This window comes from Oncorhynchus mykiss, chromosome 26 (genome assembly GCF_057628025.1).
Source record: "Oncorhynchus mykiss isolate SJ-2025 chromosome 26, ASM5762802v1, whole genome shotgun sequence".
NCBI classification, from domain to species: Eukaryota; Metazoa; Chordata; class Actinopteri; order Salmoniformes; family Salmonidae; genus Oncorhynchus; species Oncorhynchus mykiss.
In genome coordinates this window covers 46,564,759-46,586,029 of record NC_143047.1, presented here as the reverse complement: position 1 = coordinate 46,586,029, position 21,271 = coordinate 46,564,759, and the positions used below count along the sequence as shown (strand labels likewise).

Below are 21,271 nucleotides of genomic sequence, written 5' to 3'. Positions count from 1 at the left end.
CATGGTACATCGCTCTTCGCAATTAATTTTTATTTAACTAGGCAAAAGTCAGTTAAGAACAAATTCTTATTTTCAATGACGGCCTAGGAACAGTGGGTTAACTGCCTTGTTCAGGGGCAGAACAACAGATTTTTACCTTGTCAGCTCGGGGATTCGCTCTAGCAACCTTTCGGTTACTAGTCCAACACTCTAAATCACTAGGCTACCTGCCGTCCCTCCACTCTAACCACTAGTCTACCTGCCGCCCCTCCACTCTAACCACTAGGCTACCTGCCGTCCCTCCACTCTAACCACTAGTCTACCTGCCACCCCTCCACTCTAACCACTAGGCTACCTGCCGCCCCTCCACTCTAACCACTAGGCTACCTGCAGCCCCTCCACTCTAACCACTAGTCTACCTGCCGCCCCTCCACTCTAACCACTAGTCTACCTGCCGCACCTCCACTCTAACCACTACCTGACGCCCCGAAAGCACAAGCAATACGAGCACATGATATTGCACCACGATGGCACTTTGTCTGACATCATTTAATATAGTGATTATCCACTATCAGTGGCTGATATTGTTAAAGAAGGTCAATGAGAATGGTTTGTACCCCTATAACCATGTATATCGGTGACTGATATTGTTAAAGAAGGTCAGTGAGAATGGTTTGTATCCCTGACCATGTATATCAGTGACTGATATTGTTAAAGAAGGTCGGTGAGAATGGTTTGTATCCCTGACCATGTATATCGGTGACTGATATTGTTAAAGAAGGTCAATGAGAATGGTTTGTACCCCTATAACCATGTATATCAGTGACTGATATTGTTAAAGAAGGTCGATGAGAATGGTTTGTATCCCTGACCATGTATATCGGTGACTGATATTGTTAAAGAAGGTCGATGAGAATGGTTTGTATCCCTGACCATGTATATCAGTGAGTGATATTATTAAAGAAGGTCGATGAGAATGGTTTGTATCCCTGACCATGTGTATCAGTGACTGATATTATTAAAGAAGGTCGATGAGAATGGTTTGTATCCCTGACCATGTATATCAGTGACTGATATTGTTAAAGAAGGTCGATGAGAATGGTTTGTATCCCTGACCATGTATATCAGTGACTGATATTGTTAAAGAAGGTCGATGAGAATGGTTTGTATCCCTGACCATGTATATCAGTGACTGATATTGTTAAAGAAGGTCGGTGAGAATGGTTTGTACCCCTGACCATGTATATCAGTGAGTGATATTGTTAAAGAAGGTCGGTGAGAATGGTTTGTACCCCTGACAATGTGTATCGGTGACTGACGGACATCTCCTCAAGGGAGTCTTGAGTATTACATTTTTTTTGTCATGTTTTCTGACAGCAACTCTTATTAGACAACATCAACTAAATAGTACAAAGAAATATAAGAAATAAGCAAACTAATAAAAAGAGCATGAATTGATAATGAATCTATTACTTGGAATAGTCAAATGAATCACAGTCAAGAATATAGTACAAAGTTCAAAAATAAATACAACCCATTAAATGAGGTTAGGCCAGATACATTGTTTTGAGGCGAAGTAAGCAGTGTACATACATGGCATACAAATGCAATATCAATTATCTTTTGGAATAGGCGTTCGCCTGTAGAGCGTTCCACTGTCCCCGTTCTGCTACAGAGGATGGCTGTTTGTCTTAGATGCAACACAGACCCATGTCAAAAAAAAATCCAACGTTAAACTAGCGACACGTTCTGAACATAAAGAGAATATACATTCTACTGCGTCCTGTTTCCCTTTTTTTTTTTGCAGTGAGATTAAAGTCAATCTTAAGTAAATCATTTTCAGAGAAGATACAAAAAAAAAGTTGAGTTCGTATTTGAGTTCCGCCTCTCGTTTAAATTTCCCAGTACACAAGTTGTTGTACAAATTGTGTTCGTGTTGTATCATCAATTGTCTGTTGAATATAGCTACAGGTTTTGTTATGGAATGATCACTGTTTTATTTAGCCACAATTCCATCAAATCCCAACCATGATAATTAGCCACAGCTCTTGTGTAGCCTAATGACATCATTTTATAACCCAGAGCTTTTCAGGGTCAAAAAAAAAAACAAAGCATATCTTGTAACAACATGATAAAAAACCTGAAGTCCTTTTGTTCAAGGATTTTATATCTTCCCCCCGTTTCCTTGGTATTCACAGTCATTTATTGTAACGACATGAGTTTAACCTTATCTACCTCCAGAATGCAGATTCTGAATGGCTTTTAAAAATGAGTTATTTGTGGAACACGACAGGGCTGCCCCTTCACTCCTCCTTAGTTTGAGCTGTGATGTTTTGATGAGTAGTTCCGGAATAACGTATCGTGTTTTGGACGTGATGAGAATAAAATAAGCTGGAATGAGATAATATATGAACATTTAAACAGCTGTTGTTGTTTATATGGGTTACGCGTCACTCTGAAAGAGGACGCGATGACAAAATATATTAACAACAGTTGGGTTTAATTTCCTCTGAAATTACAACTTCCTGAATCATTTTCCCTGCGGTGTCTTTGCGTTACAGACAAAGATGTACAATTTTCTGAGATTACGAGGAAAATTAATAATGTCCTGACGTTCTATTCGTAATGCTTAGCATCGATCAAGCGAAAAGAAAACTTAAATAATGTAGCAAATCAATTAAAAAAACATGATATGAACACACACACACACACAGGTGATAATAACAAAATGTACAAAACACAAAATAACACCATAGCAGTTCAAATAAAACATGGAAATAACAGAAAGCCAGAAAATAATATTGAAATCTAACAAATACATTTCTAGTAATATAATATATTATAATAATACTATATTACCATAATAATCAAAGTCTAGAGCGCTGGTCAAAAAACACACCTGGTATCTCTCAGTCAATCCCGGACACCCTCAGTGAGGTTTCTGTTTCAAAAGTTTTTTTTTTAAACAACCTTTATTTTTACACTCAAATCACTTTGTCTCTTTGAACCGAGTTCAAATTGTAGAGGTACATATAACCATTACCTAGACATTTGTTCAGGTTGGACCATTTTATGTTTAAGTGGTCAGTAAAAAGAATTGTGGGTATTGGAATAGAGGGGAAAGGGGGAAGGGGCATTAAAGGATCAGCTTCCTGACTGGCTGCTGACACTGAACTAGAGAAGAAATAACTACAATCATAACTGAATTGGCTGACTGACCGACTACCTGACTGACTGATTGTCTGATTGTCTGACTGTCTGACTGACTGTGCAAAGTGTTATAGAGATAGTGAGGTATATTGCATGTTCTGAATGAACGAGTGGACACCAGTTACAACGCACTGAGGTAATGTGAAGGGATGGGTTTTCTGTTTTCATATATAAACCTACATGGTCAGACAAGCACTGACTGTGATGGATAGGATGGTATGAATGTATCTCACAAGAGACTGTAAATGTTTAAATGTACCTGGTATATGTTGCATGAAAGAAAGAAAATAACATATAGAACATTCAACAGAGTCCAGTTAACTGATGAGCATGTGATTACGGAGGTATCTGACAGCTACAGAGACATTTCAAAATGGCCACCTGTCACCTATTCTGAATGGCTTTTAAAAATGAGTTATTTATGGAACACGACAGGGCTGTCCCTTCACTCCTCCTTAGTTTGAGTTTACAATGGAATTCTGTGATTACTCAAGACACAGTGGGCTGAACCAAGCCTCTCTTTACACAGCGTTAGAGGAGAGTTACCTTAGAGTAGTTCCACTGTGCTGTATGTCTGGGCTAGCTGGCATAGTGGTGACGCCGTGTGTTTTTACAAGGGGAGTTTCTTTTTGGAAGGGGGAGAGAAAAGCTGATTCTGGTTTCTTTTAGGTGACTGGGAAGAGGGAGGGCCCATGGGGAGGCTGAGGGGATGGGGGATACTGAGGGGGGAGGCAGGGGGACAAGGCTGGCCATTCACAGGCCTGACACCTGCTTCCTTCACCCTGTGAAGGATTCCTAGAACTCTCTCCAGCTGGACTCTCTCTTCTCCTTGCGTGATGTGATGTGTTGTGTTGTGTGTGTGTGTGTGTGTGTGTGCGTGCGTGCGTGCGTGCGTGTGTGCGATGTGTGTGTGTGTATGTGTAGCCTTTTACTGAAAGCCAACACTGAGGCGATGCAACGGCAGTCCAGCCAAAACCAAGGGCCTCAGCTTAGCTCATAGAGAAGCTAAAGCACAGTAGATTAGTCAAGAGGAAGCAGAGAAATCCTCAGACTATTTTAGACCTGGAGGCATTAATTTAGCCTGGACATAATTTACAGTGTCTTTTAATACAGAGTGTAGATGGACATGAGCACCACTGTGCTGAAAGCTAGCTCCGTCTTCTATTTCCTACTTTTCCCTGAACTTTTCACTGGATTGGACTAGAAACGCTGCCAACAAAGCTTGGAACACTGCTGGTAGTTCCAAGAAAGCAGAAAGAAAGGGGAGACACACTGTAGAGCTTTGCCTTTCAACTGGAGTCAATGTGATCACATCTCAAATGGCACCCTATTCTCTATATAGTGCACTACATTTTGACTAGGGCCCAATAGGGAATAGGGTGCCATTTTGGGAGTCATCCTGTAGCTTTCACTAGTACGATCACAGAGGAACGGGAACAGATAACCAGGTCTTTATGAGAGTGGGTCTACAGGCTTTTTACAATGATGAGATTGTTTTAAAACAGGCTGTAAAGAACACGTTGAGGTAATCCACTGTAAAGTGAAATGGAAGGGCCTTCCCAGAGCTATAAACCAAGCCTTGGGTGTGTTTGGGAATCTGAGGCAGGGTACTAATAAAAACATTGCCACATTGCAAAAGTTGCATCTTAAATGGCACCCTATTCCCTATATATAAAGTGCACTACCTATAGGCCCTGGTCAAAAGTAGTGCACTGTAATAGAGAATAGGGTGCCAGAATAGGGTGCCACCGCCTAGGTATGAAACCTGTGACTTCATGTAGAGACAGATCGGATCGTCGAGGTAACGAGGACAACTGTTGAGAGAAGAATTCTCAGTGGATCTAAAGGGCAGCCAACGACACGTTTGACACCGTATTCATCGGGAGATTTTCTCTCCTCTGCGCTGTTTGTCCTGTGGGACTAAGTCAGGTTTCTGTCCGTCACTTAACTCGAGATAAAGTCAAGATTAAAGACCAACTAATGACTCAGTGTTTCCCGCCAAGCATCTCTTTACTGTTTACATTCAACTGGAGTTTTTTTGCTCACTTCTGTCCTGTGCAGTCTGTCTGTCCTGTGTAGTCTGTCTGTCCTGTGTAGTCTGTCTGTCCTGCGTAGTCTGTCTGTCCTGTGCAGTCTGTATGTCCTGTGTAGTCTGTCTGTCCTGTGCAGTCTGTCTGTCCTGTGTAGTCTGTCTGTCCTGTGCAGTCTGTCTGTCCTGTGCAGTTTGTCTGTCCTGTGCAGTCTGTCTGTCCTGTGATTAAGTCACTTCTCTGTATAGTCACGATTAAAGTTGTCTGTCTGTCCTGTGCAGTCTGTCTGTCCCGTGCAGTCTGTCTGTCCCGTGCAGTCTGTCTGTCCTGTGCAGTCTGTCTGTCCCGTGCAGTCTGTCTGTCCCGTGCAGTCTGTCTGTCCCGTGCAGTCTGTCTGTCCCGTGCAGTCTGTCTGTCCCGTGCAGTCTGTTTGTCCTGTGCAGTCGGTCTGTCCTGTGATTAAGTCACTTCTCTGTACAGTCACTCTGGGCCAACTCAAGGGTATAGTGTCAGGATTAAATTGAATTTTAGTGACCTTTGGTGACATTTAGAAGCTGGTAGAAGGGATGGTTTACCTATAATTACTTAGTTACCTATAATAACTCTAGTTAACTGTCCTCCTATAATAACTCTAGTTAACTGCCCTCCTCATGTCTCGCAGCCTGTATGAGACTATAATAACTCTAGTTAACTGTCCTCATGTCTCCCAGCCTGTATGGGACTATAATTACTCTAGTTAACTGTCCTCCTATAATAACTCTAGTTAACTGCCCTCCTATAATAACTCTAGTTAACTGCCCTCCTATAATAACTCTAGTTAACTGTCCTCCTATAATAACTCTAGTTAACTGCCCTCCTATAATAACTCTAGTTAACTGTCCTCCTATAATAACTCTAGTTAACTGTCCTCCTATAATAACTCTAGTTAACTGTCCTCCTCATGTCTCGCAGCCTGTATGGGACTATAATAACTCTAGTTAACTGTCCTCCTATAATAACTCTAGTTAACTGTCCTCCTATAATAACTCTAGTTAACTGTCCTCCTCATGTCTCGCAGCCTGTATGGGACTATAATAACTCTAGTTAACTGTCCTCCTATAATAACTCTAGTTAACTGTCCTCCTATAATAACTCTAGTTAACTGTCCTCCTATAATAACTCTAGTTAACTGTCCTCCTCATGTCTCGCAGCCTGTATGGGACTATAATAACTCTAGTTAACTGTCCTCCTCATGTCTCCATGTGTTTATGATCTAGTCCTCTTCCCTGTCATTAGTGTCTTCCTGTCCTTCACCACCATGTCCCTGGAGACAGACGCTGTAATAACACCTCACACACACCCTGTCTGTCAACACGACACAGCGATATGTGTGTGTACTGTGTGTGCACTGTGTGTGTGTGTACTGTGTGTGTGTACTGTGTGTGTACTGTAAGTGCGTGTGTGCGTGTGCCTGTGCGTGTGTGTGTGTGTGTGTGTGTGTGTGTGTGTGTGTGTGTGTGTGTGTGTGTGTAGCCAGGTGAATCATGATGATGATAGTAATAAGATCAGGGGTGTGTGGCCGAACCCCAAACCACGTGCAGGGTATTGTTCCAGCCCTGCAGTAACACTGGCCTAAAGTGTTTAGGTGACTGACGTCTCTGCTCTCATCATGGGAACTAAACACCTCTCCCGTGGATGAGGTTATGAAGCAACGCAGCAGAGACGTCTCTGCTCTCATCATGGGAACTAAACACCTCTCCCGTGGATGAGGTTATGAAGCAACGCAGCAGAGACGTCTCTCCTCTCATCATGGGAACTAAACACCTCTCCCGTGGATGAGGTTATGAAGCAACGCAGCAGAGACGTCTCTGCTCTCATCTTCACATCCCCTTTTTTGAATCAGTCTGACGTGTTGACCGACACAGCTCACTGCCACACTGTGGCTCGCTGATGATCTCTCTGTCTCTCTCTCTCTCTGTCTCTCACTGTGGCTGTGGTTCGCTGATGATGTCTCTGTCTCTCTCTCTGTCTCTCTCTCTCTCTGTCTCTCACTGTGGCTGTGGTTCGCTGATGATCTCTCTCTCTATGTCTCTCTCTCTGTCTCTCTCTCACTGTGGCTGTGGTTCACTGATGATCTCTCTCTCTCTGTCTCTCTCTCTGTCTCTCTCTCACTGTGGCTGTGGTTCACTGATGATCTCTCTCTCTCTCTGTCTCTCTCTCTGTCTCTCTCTCACTGTGGCTGTGGTTCACTGATGTAAGAGATTCAAGAGTCAGAGATATGGGCTCTTGGATTCAAATGAAAGTGAAAGAGGGAACAGTATGTTTTCTCTCTCTCTCTCTGTCTCTCTCTCTCTCTCTCTCTCTCTCTGTCTCTCTCTCTCTCTCTCTCTAGTTTCCACTGGTTATTTTGTGTCATCACCATTCAGAGATGAGACCTAGTCTGAAGGACTACTTCCATGGTTTCTTTCAGTGTGAAAAACAAAAAAACAGAATTAATTCAAGGAGAGGAGTGCAATTCTGTTTGAATGTAAAGGCTATTTTGCGTGTGTGTGCGTGCGTGCGTGCGTGTGTGTGTGTGTGTGTGTGTTTGTTTCTGCGTGTCTTCATTGTGTCCATTCTTTCAAGCTATGAAAAGAGGCCTTCCCTGAGCAGGGCAGAAGATTCAACCTGCATTGAATTTCAGAGTAAAGTGATGTTTTCTATTTGTGCAGTCAAGTTTAAAAAAATAATAATAATAAATGAAACTGTGTGTTTTTTTTATAATCCTGAGGATGAAGATGGAAATCTCTCCTTTCGTCAATTTCAAATAAATGTAACTTCCTGTAGTATTTACAATACGGAATATCTCGTTCTGTGTTCTTTCTTGGCTGATTCTGCTAACTGTAAGTATCACAACCTAAATGACACAATATTAAACAATGGGGGACAATGAGGCTTCTCAAAGAGACAACACAGTACATTTGTATACTAATGGAAATATTGTAATCAGAAAGACATTATTTTTTGTTGTTGTCTTTGCTGTCGAAAGGATTGATCTCCAATAGGCAGTATAGTACATGATGTAGAAGACAGTACAATGCAGCAAGCAGACAAAGCATTGGAAATGAGGAGGGGGGGGGGGTCCCAATTAGGACCAGAGCCAATCAGACGAACCCTACTGAACAAAAATAACGAATCAGAGTAGCTGCTGGGGTTGTGGCGTAGTCCCATTGAAGTCAAGGTTAGGGTGAGACGTTAGAACAAGGGACGAGGCATCAAGTTCTTTGAAAGGATTCCTTCTACCACCACCTGTCATGGTAAAAAAAGACTGCAGCGTGACTGGAGTGGATCCTCTAGAGGATCCAGTCTAACACCACCATCATGATTTAAAAAAAATAAAAAATGAAATAGCCTATTTCCATTGCAGTGCTGTTGTGGGCTGTGACATTCCACAGGGCACCGGTGTAGAAACCCAAACCCTGTGGTGGAAAAGACCTAAAACAGACTGAAAGAGTCCTGTCCTGTCTGTGGGTGTGTGTCTTGTCTAGTGGGTGGGTGGGTCAATCAGGGCGTTGGAGGCAGAGCCTGAAAGTGCTGTTTGGCGGGGCTTTAAGGCGAGTTAGCTGGGCTGAGGGTGGGGCTGGGGCTTAGGGTGGGGCTGGACGAGTCGGAGCGGCTGTTGTAGTCGCTGAGGGATCCGGGGCGTGTAGTACTCCCGACCACGCCCATTCCTACGCCCATCCCTCCGCCCATCCCTGCGCCCATTACTCCGCCCATTCCTCCGCCCATTCCTCCGCCCATTCCTCCGCCCATTCCTCCACCACACCCGTACGGCCGCTTCAACATGGCGGGCTGGAACTCGGAGTGGCGGCGAGCGTGCTTCATCAGGTGGTCGCTACGCATGAAGCGCTTGTCGCAGAGCGGGCAGCTGAACTTCTTCTCCCCGGTGTGGGTTCGGTAGTGACGGGCCAGCTCATCCGAACGGGCAAACTTCTTGTTGCAGTCAGTCCAGGTGCAGGGGAAGGGACGCTCTCCTGGAAGATAGAGAGAGAGAGAGAGAGACAGAGAGAGAGAGAGAGAGAGAGAGAGAGAGAGAGAGAGAGAGACAGAGAGAGAGCGACAGAGAGAGTGTAATTAGTTTACTGTTAATTTTTATTGTTTATTTCACTTTTGTTTATTATCTACTTCACTTGCTTTGACAATGTTAACATATGTTTCCAATGCCAATAAAGCCCTTAAATTTAATTGAATTGAATTCAGAGAGAGAGAGAGAGAGAGACAGAGAGAGAGAGATGGGTCAACCATACTGTATGGAGGGAGAAGAGTTAAATTCCTATGGTACGTCCCCCTGGACAAGTGAACTAGTTAACTAAACAATAATAATAAACCTTCCCATAATAAACCTTCCCATAATAAACCTTCCCATAATAAACCCCATAATAAACCTTCCCATAATAAACCTTCCCATAATAAACCCCATAATAAACCTTCCCATAATAAACCTTCCCATAATAAACCCCATAATAAACCTTCCCATAATAAACCTTCCCATAATAAACCTTCCCATAATAAACCTTCCCATAATAAACCTTCCCATAATAAACCCCATAATAAACCCCATAATAAACCTTCCCATAACAAACCCCATAATAAACCTTCCCATAATAAACCTTCCCATAATAAACCTTTCCATAGCTGTTTCAAAGCCGTCTCCAGTTGAGGTTTTCAACGGCAGCCTTATGTGCAGTTCGATAGAAATGGCTCCTGGAAAGCACATGATAATGATCTCTGAACCAGCACTCCTGGTTCCTGTTCTGCCATGCTCTTATCAACTGACACGGTACACTCCACCCTCCCCCTCCACTATACACTCCACCCTCCATCCGTCCACTATACACTCCACCCTCCACCCTCCCCCTCCACTATACACTCCACCCTCCACCCTCCACCCGTCCACTATACACTCCACCCTCCACTATACACTCCACCCTCCCCCTCCCCCTCCACTATACCCTCCACCCTCCATTCCACCCTCCCCCTCCACTATACACTCCACCCTCCTGTCTCAGCCCCCTGTATTTATGCTGCAGTAGTTTTGTCGGGGGGCTAGGGTCAGTTTGTTATATCTGGAGTACTTCTCCTGTCCTATCCGGTGTTCTGTGTGAATTTAAGTATGCTCTCTCTAATTCTCTCTTTCTCTCTTTCTTTCTCTCTCTCGGAGGACCTGAGCCCTAGGACCATGCCTCAGGACTACCTGACATGATGACTCCTTGCTGTCCCCAGTCCACCTGGCCGTGCTGCTGCTCCAGTTTCAACTGTTCTGCCTGTGATTATTTATTATTTGACCATGCTGGTCATTTATGAACATTTGAACATCTTGGCCACGTTCTGTTATAATCTCCACCCGGCACAGCCAGAAGAGGACTGGCCACCCCACATAGCCTGGTTCCTCTCTAGGTTTCTTCCTAGGTTTTGGCCTTTCTAGGGAGTTTTTCCTAGCCACCGTGCTTCTACACCTGCATTGCTTGCCGTTTGGGGGTTTTAGGCTGGGTTTCTGTACAGCACACGGACAGGGGGGGAAGGGGGGGGGGGGTCGGGCCCCTCCCCCTTAAAAAAAGAAAAATTGTAAGAACTCAGTCCAGCTTTAAAGTTACTCCTGAAAGTTATAATAGTAGAATGTACGAGGTGACATTTCTAAATGGGGTATGACATCATCAGCTCCTCTTGTCATGTTAGTCATTGTTCACATTTAGAGAGATATTTATAACTAGTCAGGAATGTCCAGATCAATCAGCCCATGGGCAGTCTTTTTACTTACTTTTTTTAGCTCATAAATATTGTTGTAGTTTTTGAGTCACTCAAATATCACATGAATACACATTAGACGTGATCAAATGTATAGAATTGCAAGAAAATAATTTGCTTTAAAACTGCAAAACGTTCTTTGCACCCCATGATAAAAATGTGTATAATTGCAGGAAATAAGAGCCCCTGAGCTACAGGACTGTTTCGCTAGCACAGACTGGAATATGTCCCGCGCCTACCAGACGAGCTAAATGCCTTCTATGCTAGCTTTCGAGGCAAGCAACACTGAACCATGCGTGAGAGCGCCATCTGTTCCCGGAAGACTGTGTGCTCACGCTGTCCATAGTCGATGTGAGTAAGACCTTTAAACAGGTCAACATTCACAAGGCCGCAGGGCCAGACGGATTACCAGGACACGTACTCTGACATTTTCAACCTCTTACCGACCCAGTCTTTAATATCTATATGTTTCAAGCAGACCACCATAGTCCCTGTGCCCAAGAGAGCCAAGGTCACCTGTCTAAATGACTACCGCCCAGTAGCACTCCCAAGACAATGTCATCTATTACTCCAACAGACGTGTATTAGATGTTCATTTGAGGTCGAACCAACCAGAAGGTTGGTAATACACAGTAGTACTCTGCCACACTGACTAACTCTACCTACTCATGCTACCTACAGACACTGTCTTTCTCCTCCTACCTGACTAACTCTACCTACTGACACTGTCTTTATCATCCTACCTGACTAACTCTACCTATAGACACGGTCTTTCTCCTCCTACCTGACTAACTCTACCTACTGACACTGTCTTTATCATCCTACCTGACTAACTCTACCTACAGACACTGTCTTTATCATCCTACCTGACTAACTCTACCTACTGACACTGTCTTTCTCCTCCTACCTGACTGATCCTAGCAACACAAAGAGCCTGCTGGGGATTTACTGTTGAGATGAGCTGAATTACAAACTACATCTGTTCATGTGACCTCAAGGGCTGCTTCCCAAACAACACTCTATTCCCTACATAGCGCAACAACTAGTCCTATTTGCCCATGGTCAACAGTAGTGCACTATATAGGGAATAGAGTGCCGTTTGGGAAGCAGCCCCAGTTACAAAGCAGCAGAGGGTAAAGTATCACAGTGCTTCAATATTTAACAGCTTTTCAGAGGTGACTGGATCTGGGAGGTGTCAGTGGTGGAGGAGAGACTACTGGGATATCATGACTAAACAGACATCAGGTATCAACACAGTGGAGAGGAGACTGCTGGGATATCATGACTCAACAGACATCAGGTATCAACACAGTGGAGAGGAGACTGCTGGGATATCATGACTCAACAGACATCAGGTATCAACACAGTGGAGAGGAGACTGCTGGGATATCATGACTCAACAGACATCAGGTATCAACACAGTGGAGAGGAGACTGCTGGGATATCATGACTCAACAGACATCAGGTATCAACACAGTGGAGAGGAGACTGCTGGTAATCAGAATGATTTCTCTGAACAGTACACTCTCAAACACCTAGATCCCCTCTGAACGCAGCTCCCTCTCCAGATCCCAATCACCTGAATTCTGATCACCTGTTCACACACCTGTATGTCATGTCCACACACTATTTAGTTCAGTTCTTGCACCTCATCATTGTGAGGTCTTGTTGTTTTGATACACATTCTATTCGGAGCTCTGTTTCTGTCCATATTAGTCCTCCTGTGTGTCGTAGTTTTTGGCCATCCTCACTAACGACACCTGTTTGCCTATTCCCTGCCTGCACATTTGATACGATTTCCTGTCGTCAACCTCTTGCCTGATCTCCCAGACAACGTTACTAGCCCTTTCCCTGCCTGTACTGTTACCTTGTATGACCTTCTGCCTGCCCCTGGACCCAGCTACCTGCCCCTGGACCCAGCTACCTGCCCCTGGACCCAGCTACCTGCCCCTGGACCCAGCTGCCTGCCTCCTCCTGTGTATGACCTTCTGCCTGCCCCTGGACCCAGCTACCTGCCCCTGGACCCAGCTACCTGTCCCTGGACCCAGCTACCTGCCCCTGGACCCAGCTACCTGCCTCCTCCTGTGTATGACCTTCTGCCTGCCCCTGGACCCAGCTACCTGCCCCTGGACCCAGCTACCTGCCCCTGGACCCAGCTACCTGCCCCTGGACCCAGCCACCTGCCTCCTCCTGTGTATGACCTTCTGCCTGTCCCTGGACCCAGCTACCTGCCTCCTCCTGTGTATGACCTTCTGCCTGCCCCTGGACCCAGCTACCTGCCTCCTCCTGTGTATGACCTTCTGCCTGCCCCTGGACCCAGCTACCTGCCTCCTCCTGTGGTCCTTTACAATAAACACCAGCTGCGCCCTGCGCTTGAAACCAACTCTCTGTCTCCCATCGTGTTCACTACAAGTACTGTAATCAGAATGGTTTCTCTGAACATACACTATAGTGATGACAACAACACTAGAATACACTAACAGTACTCTAGCTATCTGTTAAGGACACTTGGGCTATCTGTATTTAGCTAGATAGTTCACTCAGAAAAAAAATGTCAGTCCTGGAATCCATCATCTAGATTCTAGCATGAATGACTGTGTCCAACTCAGTCCTTAACCCAATGTGCTTTCACAAAATGGTGGTTGGTGACACGGGATACCCAGTAATTAGTTCTGAGTTCTGACTAGTTTCTCCTGAGCTGTGGCTACAGACTGCCTATAAACAGACACACCCACATGGGCAGACACACCCACATGGGCAGACACACCCACATGGGCAGACACATCCACATGGGCAGACACACCCACATGGGCAGACACACCCACATGGGCAGACACACCCACATGGGCAGACACACCCACATGGGCAGACACACCCACATGGCAGACACACCCACATGGGCAGACACACCCACATGGGCAGACACACCCACATGGCCAGACACACCCACATGGCCAGACACACCCACATGGTCAGACACACCCACATGGGCAGACACACCCACATGGGCAGACACACCCACATGGGCAGACACATCCACATGGGCAGACACACCCACATGGGCAGACACACCCACATGGGCAGACACACCCACATGGGCAGACACACCCACATGGCAGACACACCCACATGGCCAGACACACCCACATGGCCAGACACACCCACATGGTCAGACACACCCACATGGCCAGACACACCCACATGGTCAGACACACCCACATGGGCAGACACACCCACATGGGCAGACACACCCACATGGGCAGACACACCCACATGGCCAGACACACCCACATGGCCAGACACACCCACATGGCCAGACACACCCACATAGCCAGACACACCCACATGGTCACAAGCACATCGCCAGACACACCCACATGGCCAGACACACCCACATGGCCAGACACACCCACATGGTCAGACACACCCACATGGGCAGACACACCCACATGGGCAGACACACCCACATGGGCAGGCACACCCACATGGGCAGACACACCCACATGGGCAGACACACCCACATGGGCCGACACATCCACATGGGCAGACACACCCACATGGGCAGACACACCCACATGGGCAGACACACCCACATGGGCAGACACACCCACATGGGCAGGCACACCCACATGGGCCGACACATCCACATGGGCAGACACACCCATAAAGCCGGACAAACCCACATAAAGCCTGTAACTACGACCCTCTGGTTCTGGAGAACAACCCACACAAAGCCTGTAACTACGACCCTCTGGTTCTGGAGAACAACCCACACAAAGCCTGTAACTACGACCCTCTGGTTCTGGAGAACAGTAGTGAAACCCACACAAAGCCTGAAACTACGACCCTCTGGTTCTGGAGAACAGTAGTGAAACCCACACAAAGCCTGAAACTACGACCCTCTGGTTCTAGAGAACAGTAGTAAAACCCACACAAAGCCTGTAACTACGGCCCTCTGGTTCTGGAGAACAGTAGTGAAACCCACACAAAGCCTGAAACTACGACCCTCTGGTTCTGGAAAGGAGGAGAGAGGAGAGTGGTGGCTATAGAAACATACGACCCTCTGGTTCTGGAAAGGAGGAGAGAGGAGAGTGGGTGGCTATAGAAACATACGACCCTCTGGTTCTGGAAAGGAGGAGAGAGGAGAGTGGGTGGCTATAGAAACATACGACCCTCTGGTTCTGGAAAGGAGGAGAGAGGAGAGTGGGTGGCTATAGAAACATACGACCCTCTGGTTCTGGAAAGGAGGAGAGAGGAGAGTGGGTGGCTATAGAAACATACGACCCTCTGGTTCTGGAAAGGAGGAGAGAGGAGAGTGGGTGGCTATAGAAACATACGACCCTCTGGTTCTGGAAAGGAGGAGAGAGGAGAGTGGTGGCTATAGAAACATACTGAACTATGGACTTTTGTTCTGTCATGCTGCTGTGACACGCTATGATTGTGACCCAAATGGAACCCTATTCCCTATAGTCCACTACTGTAGACAGAAGTAGTGCACTACATAGGGAAATAGAGTGTCACTTGGGACTCAGGGTAACTCTGTCCTCCATACAGCCTGGCGGCTCCAGCCCCGCCCACATCATAAGTGTTATTGCTTCGGAACAATAACAGTAAAAGCCAACAAGCTGGAAATGTCTGAATGATGTTTATGTGTTCCTGCTGTAACTACAGAGAACTAGTCACCCTGACATAAGACCTGCTATATCTACAGAGAACTAGTTACCCTGACATAAGGCCTGCTGTAACTACAGATAACTAGTCACCCTGACATAAGGTCAGACCTGCTGTAACTACAGAGAACTAGTCACCCTGACATAAGACCTGCTATATCTACAGAGAACTAGTTACCCTGACATAAGGCCTGCTGTAACTACAGATAACTAGTCACCCTGACATAAGGTCAGACCTGCTATTACTACAGAGAACTAGTTACCCTGACATAAGACCTGCTATAACTACAGAGAACTAGTCACCCTGACATAAGACCTGCTGTAATTACAGAGAACTAGTCACCCTGACATAAGACCTGCTGTAACTACAGAGAACTAGTCACCCTGACATAAGACCTGCTATAACTACAGAGAACTAGCCACCCTGACATAAGACCTGCTATAACTACAGAGAACTAGTCACCCTGACATAAGACCTGCTATAACTACAGAGAACTAGTCACCCTGACATAAGACCTGCTATAACTACAGAGAACTAGTCACCCTGACATAAGACCTGCTGTAACTACAGAGAACTAGTCACCCTGACATAAGACCTGCAATAACTACAGAGTACTAGCCACCCTGACATAAGGCCTGCTGTATCTACAGAGAACTAGTCACCCTGACATAAGACCTGCTATAACTACAGAGAACTAGTCACCCTGACATAAGGTCAGACCTGCTGTAACTTCAGAGAACTAGTCACCCTGACATAAGATCTGCTATAACTACAGAGAACTAGTCACCCTGACATAAGGCCTGCTGTATCTACAGAGAACTAGTCACCCTGACATAAGGTCAGACCTGCTATAACTACAGAGAACTAGTCACCCTGACATAAGGTCAGACCTGCTGTAACTACAGAGAACTAGTCACCCTGACATAAGGACAGACCTGCTATAACTACAGAGAATTAGTCACCCTGACATAAGGTCAGACCTGCTGTAACTACAGAGAACTAGTCACCCTGACATAAGACCTACTGTAACTACAGAGAACTAGTCACCCTGACATAAGGCCTGCTGTAACTACAGAGAACTAGTCACCCAGACATAAGACCTGCTGTAACTACAGACAACTTGTCACCCTGACATAAGACCTGCTATAAGTACAGAGAACTAGTCACCCTGACATAAGACCTGCTATAACTACAGAGAACTAGTCACCCTGACATAAGACCTGCTGTAACTACAGAGAACTAGTCACCCTGACATAAGACCTGTTATAACTACAGAGAACTAGTCACCCTGACATAAGACCTGCTGTAACTACAGAGAACTAGTCACCCTGACATAAGACCTGCAATAACTACAGAGAACTAGTCACCCTGACATAAGACCTGTTATAACTACAGAGAACTAGTCACCCTGACACAAGACCTGCTATACCTACAGAGAACTAGTCACCCTGACATTAGACCTGCTGTAACTATAGAGAACTAGTCACCCTGACATAAGGCCTGCTGTAACTACAGAGAACTAGTAACCCTGACATAAGACCTGCTGTAACTATAGAGAACTAGTCACCCTGACATAAGACCTGCTGTACCTACAGAGAACTAGTCACCCTGACATAAGACCTGCTGTAACTATAGAGAACTAGTCACCCTGACATAAGACCTGCTGTAACTACAGAGAACTAGTCACCCTGACATAAGACCTGCTGTAACTACAGAGAACTAGTCACCCTGACATAAGGTCAGACCTGCTATAACTACAGAGAACTAGTCACCCTGACATAAGACCTGCTGTAACTACAGAGAACTAGTCACCCTGACATAAGGCCTGCTATAACTACAGAGAACTAGTCACCCTGACATAAGACCTGCTATAACTACAGAGAACTAGTCACCCTGACATAAGGCCTGCTATAACTACAGAGAACTAGTCACCCTGATATAAGGTCAGGCTTGCCTTTGGGTTGTACTGGCTGTTTTGTGAACAAAACAAGAGCAGGCACACACACACACACACACACACACACACACATACACAGGCACGTGCGCAAGCAGTTCAGACACGCACACACTCACACGCAGGGGTTGTTTTCCTGGTCAGGATGGAAGAAACAGAACGTCGCTGTGGAGGGAGCCGCTTTGAGAACAGCTCTTTGTCCTTAAAGAGGGAAACAATGAGGGGAGCCACAGCCTCTGTCCCAAATGGCACACTACTCCCTGTATAGTGCACTATGTAGGCTATGGGTCCTGGTCAAAAGTAGTGCACTATAAAGGGAATAGGGTGCCATTTGGGACGAACTTACAGTCAAGTGGGATGATTGTTTCAGGACAAACAAAACTAGCATGAGGCATGCTATGCTGCTAACAGCCATAGACTACAACTGATTCATGATGCTAGATGCTGCTAACAGCCATAGACTACAACTGATTCATGATGCTAGATGCTGCTAACAGTCATAGACCACAACTGAGTCATGATGCTAGATGCTGCTAACAGCCATAGACCACAACTGATTCATGATGCTAGATGATGCTAACAGACATAGACTACAACTGATTCATGATGCTAGATGATGCTAACAGACATAGACTACAACTGATTCATGATGCTAGATGATGCTAACAGACATAGACTACAACTGATTCATGATGCTAGATGATGCTAACAGACATAGACTACAACTGATTCATGATGCTAGATGCTAATAACACCTATAGACTACAACTGATTCATGATGCTATGCTGCTAACAGCCATAGACTACAACTGATTCATGATGCTAGATGCTGCTAACAGCCATAGACTACAACTGATTCATGATGCTGTGCTGCTAACAGCCATAGACTACAACTGATTCATGATGCTAGATGATGCTAACAGCCATAGACCACAACTGATTCATGATGCTAGATGTTAATAACAGCCATAGACTACAACTGATTCATGATGCTAGATGCTGCTAACAGTCATAGACCACAACTGATTCATGATGCTAGATGATGCTAACAGACATAGACTACAACTGATTCATGATGCTAGATGCTGCTAACAGCCATAGACTACAACTGATTCATGATGCTGTGCTGCTAACAGCCATAGACTACAACTGATTCATGATGCTAGATGATGCTAACAGCCATAGACCACAACTGATTCATGATGCTAGATGTTAATAACAGCCATAGACTACAACTGATTCATGATGCTAGATGCTGCTAACAGTCATAGACCACAACTGATTCATGATGCTAGATGTTAATAACAGACATAGACCACAACTGATTCATGATGCTAGATGCTGCTAACAGCCATAGACTACAACTGATTCATGATGCTAGATGCTGCTAACAGTCATAGACCACAACTGATTCATGATGCTAGATGCTGCTAACAGTCATAGACCACAACTGATTCATGATGCTAGCTGCTGCTAACAGCCATAGACTACAACTGATTCATGATGCTAGATGCTGCTAACACCCATAGACTACAATTGATTCATGATGCTAGCTGCTGCTAACAGCCATAGACTACAACTGATTCATGATGCTGCTAACAGCCATATACTACAACTGATTCATGATGCTAGATGCTGCTAACACCCATAGACTACAACTGATTCATGATGCTAGCTGCTGCTAACAGCCATAGACTACAACTGATTAATGATGCTAGATGCTGCTAACACCCATAGACTACAACTGATTCATGATGCTAGATGCTGCTAACAGCCATAGACTACAACTGATTCATGATGCTAGATGCTGCTAACAGTCATAGACCACAACTGATTCATGATGCTAGATGCTGCTAACACCCATAGACTACAACTGATTCATGATGCTAGATGCTGCTAACAGTCATAGACTACAACTGATTCATGATGCTAATAACAGCCATAGACTACAACTGATTCATGATGCTAGATGCTGCTAACAGCCATAGACCACAACTGATTCATGATGCTATGCTAATAACAGCCATAGACTACAACTGATTCATGATGCTATGCTAATAACACCCATAGACTACAACTGATTCATGATGCTACTAACACCCATAGACTACAACTGATTCATGATGCAACTAACACCCATAGACTACAACTGATTCATGATGCTATGCTAATAACACCCATAGACTACAACTGATTCATGATGCTATGCTAATAACACCCATAGACTACAACTGATTCATGCCGGAATATGAAAACAAATATTTATTTCAGACCCATGTCTTTTGCCTTGTGTGACCTCTGTGTGCGTGTTCCTAGTCGTTAGGGCACAGTGCTCCGTGATGCCTTCTTAACTTCCTGATAAGTGGCCCTTCTCTGGTGTTCTGCCCCAGGCAAACACACACCCTTTCTGGGAATGGGAGAGCCAGCGGTAATCAGGGAAGATTTCATTCGTTAGAATGAACACATTGACCCACTTCTATTGTGAGGCCGTTACGTCAATCCTGTGTGTGTGTGTGTGTGTGTGTGTGTGTGTGTGCGTGCGTGTGCGTGTGTACAGTAGCTCCAGTACATCTGTGGCCAAACAGCAGAATCTCCCCTCAGGCCCTAACTCTCATTATGTCACAGTAGCTGCTCTCTTATGTAAACACCCTCATTCACAGTCAGTAGCCAGGAGAGACAGGAGAGACAGATGAGACAGGAGAGACAGTAGGAATGGAGAGACAGGGGAGAGGAGAGACAGGAGAGACAGGAGAGACAGGAGAGACAGGAGTGACAGGAGTGAGAGGAGAGACAGGAGAGACAGGAGAGACAGGAGAGACAGGGGAGACAGGAGAGACAGGAGAGACAGGAGTGACAGGAGAGACAGGAGAGACAGGAGAGACAGGAGTGACAGGAGTGAGAGGAGAGACAGGAGAGACAGGAGAGACAGGGGAGACAGGGGAGACAGATGAGACAGGAGAGACAGGGGAGACAGGGGAGACAGGAGAGACAGGGGAGACAGGAGAGACAGGGGAGACAGGAGAGACAGGAGTAACAGGGGAGACAGGGGACACAGGAGAGACAGGAGAGACAGGGGAGACAGGAGAGACAGGAGTAACAGGGGACAGGGGAGACAGAAGAGACAGGGGAGACAGGAGAGACAGGAGTAACAGGGGAGACAGGGGAGACAGGAGAGACAGGAGAGACAGGAGAGACAGGGGAGACAGGAGAGACAGGGGAGACAGGAGAGACAGAAGAGAGACAGGAGAGACAGGAGGACAGGAGAGACAGGAGAGAGGAGAGACAGGAGGTCCCGTGGGTCAAACACACAGATTATAACACTGTTAGTTCATAGAGAGGTCAAACACACAGATTATAACACTGTTTGTTCATAGAGAGGTCAAACACACAGATTATAACACTGTTAGTTCATAGAGAGGTCAAACACACAGATTATAACACTGTTCGTTCATAGAGAGGTCAAACACAGATTATAACACTGTTCGTTCATAGAGAGGTCAAACACAGATTATAACACTGTTAGTTCATAGAGAGGTCAAACACACAGATTAAAACACTGTTAGTTCATAGAGAGGTCAAACACACAGATTATAACACTGTTAGTTCATAGAGAGGTCAAACACACAGATTATAACACTGTTAGTTCATAGAGAGGTCAAACACA

At 45.4% G+C, this 21,271-nt stretch overlaps 1 protein-coding gene across 2 annotated transcripts in view; it reads right to left on the bottom strand.

The window, feature by feature from the left end:
- Positions 1-1,429: 1,429 nt before the first annotated feature.
- The window catches only part of klf13 (KLF transcription factor 13), a 60,479-nt gene continuing 40,637 nt past the window's right edge, over positions 1,430-21,271 (bottom strand). For both annotated transcript variants that reach the window (XM_036963550.2, XM_090223317.1), the window contains exon 2: positions 1,430-9,211. In XM_036963550.2, coding sequence (XP_036819445.2) covers positions 8,787-9,211 — 425 coding nt within the window. In that variant the 3' untranslated portion in view covers positions 1,430-8,786. The remainder of the gene's footprint in view (positions 9,212-21,271) is intronic.